General features: G+C 43.1%; 1 protein-coding gene across 1 annotated transcript; it reads left to right on the top strand.

Annotated features, from left to right (window-relative positions):
* The first annotated feature begins 1329 nt into the window (after positions 1-1329).
* On the top strand, positions 1330-4824 carry LOC138285211 (uncharacterized). Its single transcript, XM_069224877.1, has 2 exons — positions 1330-3964; positions 4479-4824. The coding sequence occupies exons 1-2, from the start codon at positions 2817-2819 to the stop codon at positions 4588-4590; spliced, it is 1260 nt and encodes a 419-aa protein (XP_069080978.1). The 5' UTR covers positions 1330-2816; the 3' UTR covers positions 4591-4824.
* The last annotated feature ends 5965 nt before the right edge of the window (positions 4825-10789 follow it).

Genomic DNA, 10789 nt, shown 5'->3' with positions numbered 1-10789 from the left:
GGGAAAGACACCCACTTGAGAGACTGTGGCCTTGCACTCCCCAGGACAAAGAACAATGGGTATGTTGCCCCCTTCAGAACCAGTGGGAAAGACATTCACTCCACAGACTGTGGCCCTGTACTCCCCAGGACAAAGAGCAATGGGCATGTTGCCCCCTCCAGAACCAGTGGGCAAGTCACCCACTTGAGAGACTGTTGCCTTGCACTCCCCAGGACAAATCAATGGGCATGTTGCCCCCTACAGAACCAGTGGGAAAGACACCCACCTGAGAGACTGTGGCCTTGCAATCCCCAGGAGAAAGCAATGTGCATGTTGCCCCCTCCAGAACCAGTGGTGAAGACACCCACTTGAGAGACTGTGGCCTTGCACTCCCAAGGACAAAGAACAATGGGTATGTTGCCCCCTCCAGAACCAGTGGGAAAGACACCCACCTGAGAGACTGTGGCCTTTCACTCCCCAGGTCAAAGCAATGGGCATGTTGCGCCCTCCAGAACCAGAGGGAAAGACACCCACTTGAGAGACTGTGCCTTGCACTCCCCAGGACAAAGCAATGGGCATGTTGCTCCATCCAGAACCAGTGGGAAAGACACCCACTTGAGAGACTGTGGCCTTGCACTCCCCTGGACAAAGAGCAATGGGCATGTTGCCCCCTCCAGAACCAGTGGGAAAGACACCCACTTGAGAAACGGGGGCCTTGCACTGCCCAGGACAAAGAGCAATGGGCATGTTGCCCCCTTTAGAACCAGTGGGAAAGACACTCACTCAAGAGACTGTAGCCCTGCACTCCCCAGGACAAAGAGCAATCAGCATTTTGCCCCCTCCAGAACCAGTGGGCAAGTCACCCACTTGAGGGACTGTGGCCTTGCACTCCCCAGGACAAAGCAATGGACATGTTGCCCCCTCCAGAACCAGTGGGCTTGTTCCCGCATCCGGCTGATGTGCCCCCCCTCCCCATGAGGTGCCTGCCTATTTGCAAACTGATGCCCCTGCAGTGTTCTATCCGGATGTGGTCAGTATTCAAGTTGGGCCTTCAACTGTGCCCTATGGCCATGTGGGCCCTTTGAACTGGGCAGTGTCCCTTTTTTTATACATGTGTACATATCTATTTCATTGCCAAATCGGTTATTAATTTTGATGCTGAACCGATTACAATCACTTTCGTCAATTCCTGTTGTCCTTGCTTTATTCTGCCGATTTTCTGGGTCAAATTATTTTTGTAGTGCAGCTGGTTGTGTGTACAGTGTGTGTTTGTGAATGGTGTGTGTGGTGCGTGTGTGTGTGTCACTCTCGTTTTCCTCCTGTCCTGCCATTTGATAAGTTTTGTTTTGACCAATGACTTTGTGTTTCACCACTGCGCATATTAGTTGCTCAATGTTCACCAGTAGCACATGGTATGTTTTGTTCAGTTTAGCCGCCTATTGGCTTTGACATGGCATTAGCCATTACTTTCTGTATTCAGTTTAGCCGCCTATGGGCTTTGACATTGCATTAGTCTGTATTCTGCCTATTGGCTTTGACATGGCATTAGCCATTACTTTCTGTATTCAGTTTAGCCGCCTATGGGCTTTGACATTGCATTAGCCATTACATTCTGTATTCTGCCTATTGGCTTTGACATGCTGTATCCAGTCTAGCCGCCTATTGGCTTTGACATTGCATGCCTATTGACTTTGACATGATGTATTCAATTTAGCTGCCTATTGACTTTGACATGCTATTAGATATTCTGCCTATGGGCTTTGACATGATATTATATATTGCATTTTGTATTCAGCTTAACTGCCTATTGGCTTTGACATGATATTCAGCTTAACTGCCTATTGGCTTTGACATGATATTAGACATTGCATTTTGTATTCAGCTCCGCTGCCTATTGGCTTTGACATGATATTATACATTGCATTTTATATTCAGCTCAGCTGCCTATGGGCTTTGACATGACACTAGACATTGCATTTGATATTTAGGTTAGCTGCCTATTGCCTTTAACATGACATTGCATTTGATATTTAGGTTAGCTGCCCATTGCCTTTAACGTGGAGTTCTGTATTTTTCCAAGCTGTGTTTTTGCACCAGAGAACCAAGATGTTTTGCTCTCACAGTAGACTAGACCTGATAAGAGAGAGTACATGGGCGTCGTTTCTCTTCCCTTGAGCTTGGGAACAGGAGTAGTCTTGGAGACCTGGCCAGTCTCCAAAAGGCTTGCTCAGTTTCCCAGGTCTGAGAGGAGGGGGCACACCTTTGTAACGAATGTAACAGGCTGCAGAGAGTCAGATTCGAATCTGCCGGACCTCGTGCTGGAGCTTGGCGCCAGTTGCCAGCATCCCGTGTGGGTAGATGACACTCTTTCTCGCGGCTGACAGGGGTCTCAGCTTGCAGACCTTAGAAAGATGTAGCTGTAAATAGTTCCTACACGGTGAAGTATTTGTTTTGCTTTGCATTCAATATCTTATAAATATAACCTGCTGTGTATATTGCAAACTGATATATTTTGTTTGATTAACGCGGACTTGAAAGCTACTAATTCGTCATTCATTCATAAACATTGTGGTTGGGGAAGAATAAAATAACAATAAAAGTCTTCTTTGACCTCAGAAGTGCATTTCTGTTGTGTTATGTTAGTGCTTAGAAACTAAATAAGAGGAAAGCACTACAATTGGTACCAGAAGTGGGGTCGGTCATTAAGAGGTGATTAAAGGGTTTGACGAGTTGGTAGATTTCTAAGTGCACACTTTAAAAGTGTAATTGTTTTTTTGTTGTTTGGAGAATTACAGAAATTGTTTTCTGTTTGGAGAATCACAGTAGCACGGCAGACCATGTCTGAGAATACATGTGTTGATGAACTGCCTGATGGTGCTAAGAAAAACTGTGAATTGTTTTCTGTTTGGGGAATTACAGAAGAAAATGCATGTGTAGCTAAAAGGCCTGATAATGTTTTGAGAAATAATTCCTGTTGTATATATGTAGAAAACGTGTGTTTTGGAAGTAATGATGACAGAAAGGTCTGGATACCTTTATCTGCTTACAGAGAAATGCAGGAGAAATGTAGGAAGTTGGAACATGAAAATAGGAATTTACGTGAGCAAATTAGCCAGGATACGATAATTCAAAATAATGCTGAAAGTTATAAAAATGAAGAATCTTTCTTGTCCCATTCCAATAATGAGGGGGTTAAGACAGCTCCGAGCTGCACTGAGTTTCCGTGTGAGCCAGGGTTTTTGGCAGCCAAAGTGCATTCCTTAACTGATAACAGGGACGAGAGACCAGAATGTGATTTACGAGTTACGTTGCAAAATGCACAAGTAAAACGAAGGATTTTAGAGCAAGACACCCCGAGTTTCATTAGCTTGTTTGATTTTTGGAAAAAGAATAGCTCTCATTTGAGAGAAATCCTAACACTTTTGTATATGGTCACTGTGAAAAATAATATGCAACTGCGCGCGTGTGATTTGGCAAATGAAATAATGCAGACTTTAGGTTTTTGCGCAGTGCAAGAAGGAAATACTTATGTACATTTAAATCAAGAACAAGGAAAGAAAATAGTGCCCCTAGCTAGAATCATACAATGGATCTGGTACTTGCAAGACAGGGCTAGAGTATCACAGATAAAAGAATTACCAATGAAGTTGTGTGCACCATTTGAATTCGTGTCCACTGAAGATAAAAAGCATGTTTGTTTTACTAATGATTCATTGACTGAAATGTTGCTTTCTGGCACAGTAGAAGAAACAGCGTTGTATAATGTGTGTCAGATTTTAAAGCAAGAGCTACGTGAGATGTGTAATTTTTATGCTGATTTTTGGTTCTTTGATAATGTTTTAGCCACATGGCTTGTACCTAACTGGTTCAATTACCTTGCAGATGTTAATGAGAAAAATGCAGAGAGAGAAGTGTTCACCCAGAATTCTGCCTTAGTGGGGATGGCTATGTGGGTGCCCCAGAAATGTGAAAAGGCCACTTACAGGTGGGCAGAGATGAGAGAGATGCACATTCCCCTAGATTTGATAAAAACTGTGCAGCACGCACAAAAGCAATCTGTCATGCAAGCAGTCACAGAGCAGTTGGGGAGAGGAAAGTTACCAGAACAGAAATGGCAAATTGATCAGGTTTTAGGGAGAGTGATTGCTGCAAATTACCAAGGAAAAATCGAAATTATGCTGATACCTAGAAAAGAATCTGATTCATTCATACAAATTGGAGACAGAATGGCCCAAATTGACAAAAGTGCAGTGAATGGAGGTTTGGTAAAGAATGAGTCTGCCCCAGCCCTTCTGACAGTGCAAGAAAAAGGAAGCTGTGGCGCAGCAGATAAAAACCTCAGTGCTGATGCCCCAAGTGACCCTCCAGAACCTGCAGAGAATATAACAAAGGGCCCCAAAAACGTCCTGCTGATTATAAAACAGGGAAAGGAAGAGGAAGGGTGCAGTTTAAATGAAAAATGTTATTTGCAAGAAAAGTCATACTTGTTTCTTTTGCAGATCCTACCACGTTTCGCCACTGTCCCTGAGTGCGCTGTGTGGTCCCCCTTCCGGTGTGTGCGTGTGGGGTCGGGGAAGGGACCGAATCCCCAACCTGAACCTGGCTGAGTAAAGTGCCAGCACCATGGATCCATTTTGCGCAAACTGCGCCTTCAGTTCAAGTTCAACTTGTTTGCTGTGTTTTTTTTTTTTTTTTCCCTCTCGTATGGAACTCTGACTTTTGCTTATCTTCCAGCAAACCTTTCAAGTGGACCGTGCATCTTTACATGAGTAGAACTCATGCCACATCAAATTGCTAACACTGTTGAATTAGAGACTCATTCAGAAAGAAAAAAAACAAAAAAATTGCCCAGTCTTTTCTGTATAGATGTATCTGATGTGAAAGGTTATGAAATCAATGTGTTAATTCACTTCTATTGCTTTACAGGGATTGCTTTGATCATAATGTTTTTTGTGCTGATGTTTTTTTTTTGTTTGAAATATGAGATATATGAAACAAAAATTCATTGGTCAAAGGGCGGAATGTCCTGCCATTTGATAAGTTTTGTTTTGACCAATGACTTTGTGTTTCACCACTGCGCATATTAGTTGCTCAATGTTCACCAGTAGCACATGGTATGTTTTGTTCAGTTTAGCCGCCTATTGGCTTTGACATGGCATTAGCCATTACTTTCTGTATTCAGTTTAGCCGCCTATGGGCTTTGACATTGCATTAGTCTGTATTCTGCCTATTGGCTTTGACATGGCATTAGCCATTACTTTCTGTATTCAGTTTAGCCGCCTATGGGCTTTGACATTGCATTAGCCATTACATTCTGTATTCTGCCTATTGGCTTTGACATGCTGTATCCAGTCTAGCCGCCTATTGGCTTTGACATTGCATGCCTATTGACTTTGACATGATGTATTCAATTTAGCTGCCTATTGACTTTGACATGCTATTAGATATTCTGCCTATGGGCTTTGACATGATATTATATATTGCATTTTGTATTCAGCTTAACTGCCTATTGGCTTTGACATGATATTCAGCTTAACTGCCTATTGGCTTTGACATGATATTAGACATTGCATTTTGTATTCAGCTCCGCTGCCTATTGGCTTTGACATGATATTATACATTGCATTTTATATTCAGCTCAGCTGCCTATGGGCTTTGACATGACACTAGACATTGCATTTGATATTTAGGTTAGCTGCCTATTGCCTTTAACATGACATTGCATTTGATATTTAGGTTAGCTGCCCATTGCCTTTAACGTGGAGTTCTGTATTTTTCCAAGCTGTGTTTTTGCACCAGAGAACCAAGATGTTTTGCTCTCACAGTAGACTAGACCTGATAAGAGAGAGTACATGGGCGTCGTTTCTCTTCCCTTGAGCTTGGGAACAGGAGTAGTCTTGGAGACCTGGCCAGTCTCCAAAAGGCTTGCTCAGTTTCCCAGGTCTGAGAGGAGGGGGCACACCTTTGTAACGAATGTAACAGGCTGCAGAGAGTCAGATTCGAATCTGCCGGACCTCGTGCTGGAGCTTGGCGCCAGTTGCCAGCATCCCGTGTGGGTAGATGACACTCTTTCTCGCGGCTGACAGGGGTCTCAGCTTGCAGACCTTAGAAAGATGTAGCTGTAAATAGTTCCTACACGGTGAAGTATTTGTTTTGCTTTGCATTCAATATCTTATAAATATAACCTGCTGTGTATATTGCAAACTGATATATTTTGTTTGATTAACGCGGACTTGAAAGCTACTAATTCGTCATTCATTCATAAACATTGTGGTTGGGGAAGAATAAAATAACAATAAAAGTCTTCTTTGACCTCAGAAGTGCATTTCTGTTGTGTTATGTTAGTGCTTAGAAACTAAATAAGAGGAAAGCACTACACCTCCCACCCTCCCTTGTGTGCTAGGCAGCTGTACACACCGTCGTCGTCTTTGACAGCGTTGGTATTCGTGGTGGAGCATGACGTAGAAGATCATCGGGAAAACTTGCAGTTCGAGTTCCATGGCGCCGTGGTTCTTCCCTTTGTCTTCAATGGTGAGTCCTTTCACTTCTGTGCTCTGTTTCCACCAGGCTTTTGTTGGTGTTTGCAGGGTCAAAATATGGTGGGCGGAACTTTGACTCCCGCCTGGCTGTTGGCGGCTACCGCCGTGGTGGTTGTTGTTTCTGCCCTGGCGGTTGGTGTGGTACATTGGCTGTCTCTGGGAGATATCACCTCCATGGTCATAATTTGGCAGTACTTACTGCCAGCCTGTTGGCGGTATTACCGCCACTTTACCACTCACCGCCAGGGTCGTAATGAGGGCCTTAGTTACTAATGAGGTTTTGATTGGGAGTGTACCTCTTCTTAAGGGGATTTATTATTTATGCGGTAAAACTGCATATTTTTTTTTATCTCCCACGTGATTGGGTGGGAAGCTGGTATTTTGCTCTAATATTTGCTCATGTTTATCATGTGAAAGAGATCAGTGACACAGGTCACATAAATTTGAGGAGATAGAAACGTAGTTCCAGTAAGATGTTAGGAGATATATTTGGCATCAGGGTTCCTTCTGGTGGCGTAGCTTTAAATAATGTAAAGATTAGAAAATTGTCCACATTAGTAGATATATTGGCTAATGATACAGCATGCACTCTTACAAGGATTAACAAAGAACTAATGGTTGTGCATGCTACGGTTATGAAAAATAGGCTTACTTTAAATATACAATATTATTAGCAATGTAAGGCGTTGTATGTTGTATGTACAGGAATGTTGTACTTATGTGCCTGATAACAGTAAGAAAGTTGATAATTATATAATATGAACAATGCTAACATCACACTTGATGCAAAGGTTTTGGAAGAAGTTGGCGCATGGAAGACAATTAAATCATGGGCAGGTGCAATTAGAGATAAACTTTCAAAGATTGGTAAATGGCTAGAAAGTGTAGGTGAAACTGTTCTTTGGAAAATAATAATGCACGTTATAATTTTTTAATTTGTCTAATTGGTGTCATTCTTCTAATTAAATGTTGGGGATTTAATTTTTTTTAGGAAATGTTTTAAGTGTGGGGGAAAACAAGGTGTCTGCAACGAGCAGCTGAGCACAAAAGGGAAAGAGAACATGTGATGGAAACTATCAATCAATCATAGCATTTGTAAAGGGCGCTACTCACCTGTGAGGGTCTCAAGGCGCCAAGGGAGGGGGGGTGCTGCTGCTGCTCGAACAGCCAGGTCTTGAGGTGTCTCCTGAAGGTTAGAAGGACCTGTGTCTTCCTATGAAGGCTGGCGTGTATGATGAAGTGAAGGAGATGGAGGAGCAAGAGGTTGAAATATTTTGAAACTGTAATGCAATGGGATTTAGTTAATGACATGTTGAGTGTGATGATTTAAAGAATTATCTGAGGAGAGGGTAGCTAAAGAATTTTAAATAAATATAAAATAGTATTAACACAATGGGCCCGATTTAGGTGCTGCCAGTCCCACCCACTAGCCGCGTTGGCGGAGCCCGAAAAGACTATCACGTTTAGATGGATTGCTGCTAAGCCAAAGACTGTCACGATGGAGTGTACTTTGTTGAACCAGCTGCATTCCGCAGCCAATGTAGTGGATGATGAGTAAGCCCTCTGTCACCATCTTTAAAGCAGCATCCTACAATGCCTGTTTAGTTCACGCAGTTGTGCTGGCGGTGTAACGGCGGGGGTCCATTGCGGAACCCATTCAGTATAGTACTATGGCTGGGACCATTGGTTGGATGCTAGCAGCCCACAACTGTTGTAAATTGGACAATTGTGGACAACTGCAAAACACACTATAATGCACTCCATTTCAGACCATGATCCTTTGCCATCACACTGCAGAACGTCATTTGGATGCAGGAATTGTATCCCAGGAGAAAGTTGTTTGCTGTCTTACTCTCCCTCTGTATTTTTTTGTTAAAACCATATTTAATTGTTTTGCCCTCATCTTTTTGGGCACTAGTTTAGTTTTACCCCATAATTTACTATTGCAGGAAGGAGCAATCCCCATTTTTCAGAGGGAGAGTTGTCTGTCATGATTGATGAAACCATAACAGTAGTGCCACAATTTGTTGGTGCACAAGTTCAAAATACTACCATATCCCAAAAGAGGCATATGTAGTCCAGAGTAGTTGACAGAGTGAATGCTGTAGCTAACAATTTGCGCACACAGGAGGAGATTAGAACGAAGTGGAATAACCTGTGGGGGAAAGTTAGTTCACTGGCCTTCAAGTGCCAACTCGAGGCCCAGAGCGCTGGAGGTGGTTCTCCCAGCTCCCACCTCCCCATTACAACGTTATCTCTGGGAGAAGAAGGTCTTGCAGATCCTACATCCAGAAGGCTTCACAGGAATCCCTGGTGGACTGGAGACTGGTAATTTACACCTATGTATATCTCACTAATCACTAATGGAGTCCTGCCCTTAAGTTAGACATTTAGAATGCTGTAAAACCTTTAGCAAAAAAGATATAGCTAGTTATAACTACACAAACTATATTGTCACACCAGTTACTAGCAGCATGATTGTAGCTCTCCTTTTAACAATGTGCAGTATGTATAGTCAGATTGTGTGTAGTTCCCCATGGATCATCCTTTGCATTGGCTCTGCACATTGTTTTCTATCAATGTACGTTGTTGTGCTTCCAAAAAAAGGTCCAAAACTAAATCAATTTTCACAGGAAAGCATAGTGTTTTGAAGTGGTATTTTTTCCTAGTCTCATCATACCCACATGTGTGTACATGTTGCAAAGGTGTGTTCATCTCCAATATAGTCATTGAAAGTGATATGTGTAAATTACTTTTCAAAAAAGTATTGTCTATAGTGTCAACAGATGACTGCAACTAACATGATGCTCTGTTTTTGGATCTGAAAATCAATAGTGCAATGTAATGTTCCCCTGTCCTTTACTTCCATATGTACCCACAATTAAAAAACTAGTGCATTTGACAGTCACCATGTCATGCTATGGATTAAAATCTGTCTTCTTGGGTATCACCGCATTGTGGACACCTGCTCATAGCGACATAGAATTGATGAAAATGCTTGCATAATTAATTGTCTGTTGAATACAAGTTTTCCTAAAATGTGTTTTGGCATGCTGAGTAGAAGTAGTAGCCACACACATATTACTTTGCACTGCCCATATGATGACCAAATATAGTTATATTTTTAAGTCCAACCACTTTGATTCCAATGTTTTGTTGCCTGTAGGCCTTGGAATGGCCCAGTACTTCAATCTACTCACCACTGTGTTGGGTTCAATATCTGCTACATGTAACGTACAATTGAGAAATAACACTTTTGCATTTCGGGACATCTCGACAATGTCAGCACTGGAGTTGTAATTTGTGTAAATCAGGCTGCATGTGTATAATAATGAAAGTAAAACAAAGGCCTGATCAGTCTATCACTCTGTTTCTACTTTTCTAGGATGGCCCATTTGTAGACAATGACATATTAAATGCCAAATTATGTATTAATTGCATATTCTCTGCAACCTCCACAGATCAAACAACCCGGCCCAGTGGACCACTGTCTGCCAGGGAAAACACCTCCACTCAAGACCAGGAGCAAGCTTTCAATGAGGACTCCACTAATACAAGTCCAGATAATCAGGAGCCAGCTGGTCCATCTGGTCTGTCTGGCTAGGCAGCTCCAGGGAGTCAAACTCAGCCCACACCAACACCTTCCACCACAGCTGCAATAACATTTCAGGGTGAGGACACCACACTTCCTGTGAACCGAGGAATTACACAACCATCCTGCGCACCCCAGTACTGGCTTCTGTTGAGATACCACCAATACAGCCTCCAGTTCCACCAGGGCCCAGTGGGATGGGGCAAACTTTCTCAAGGGCACAGGCTTGTGCTGGTAGGGGTCATAGGAGGGAATCTGGTGGGTAGCCAAGTGAGGCTACTGGGGTTTTTGTTCGCTAGACCACAATTGACCAAGTCTTGTGATCAGTACAGCAGTCGCAAGACGTGATGGGTCAGGCTGTAATTGAGCTCCAGGCAATCAAGGAGGTGCAGAGTGAGCATATCTGCGCACTACAGAAGCACAATGAAAGAATGAGCTTCCTGACTGGGGTGTTTTTTTAGATCTATCACCATATGTGCAAGACCTTTCCCATTATATCTGCCCCTGTCTATGGTCCCTCCACATCTGGGTTAAGTACACCACTGCCAGCCACAAACAGGGAGACCCTGCCACAGGAGGAGCCTGCTCCTACCACCCCAGTACCTGCACTTGTGCTCCACCCTCCTTCCCGAAGGGGACAGTCATCCGGACCAGCGGAAGATGATGGAAGACCACCACC

This window comes from Pleurodeles waltl, chromosome 3_1 (genome assembly GCF_031143425.1).
Source record: "Pleurodeles waltl isolate 20211129_DDA chromosome 3_1, aPleWal1.hap1.20221129, whole genome shotgun sequence".
In the NCBI taxonomy this organism is placed as follows: Eukaryota; Metazoa; Chordata; class Amphibia; order Caudata; family Salamandridae; genus Pleurodeles; species Pleurodeles waltl.
Note: the sequence above shows the minus strand (reverse complement) of the source record. Positions and strands in the feature narration are given on the sequence as shown.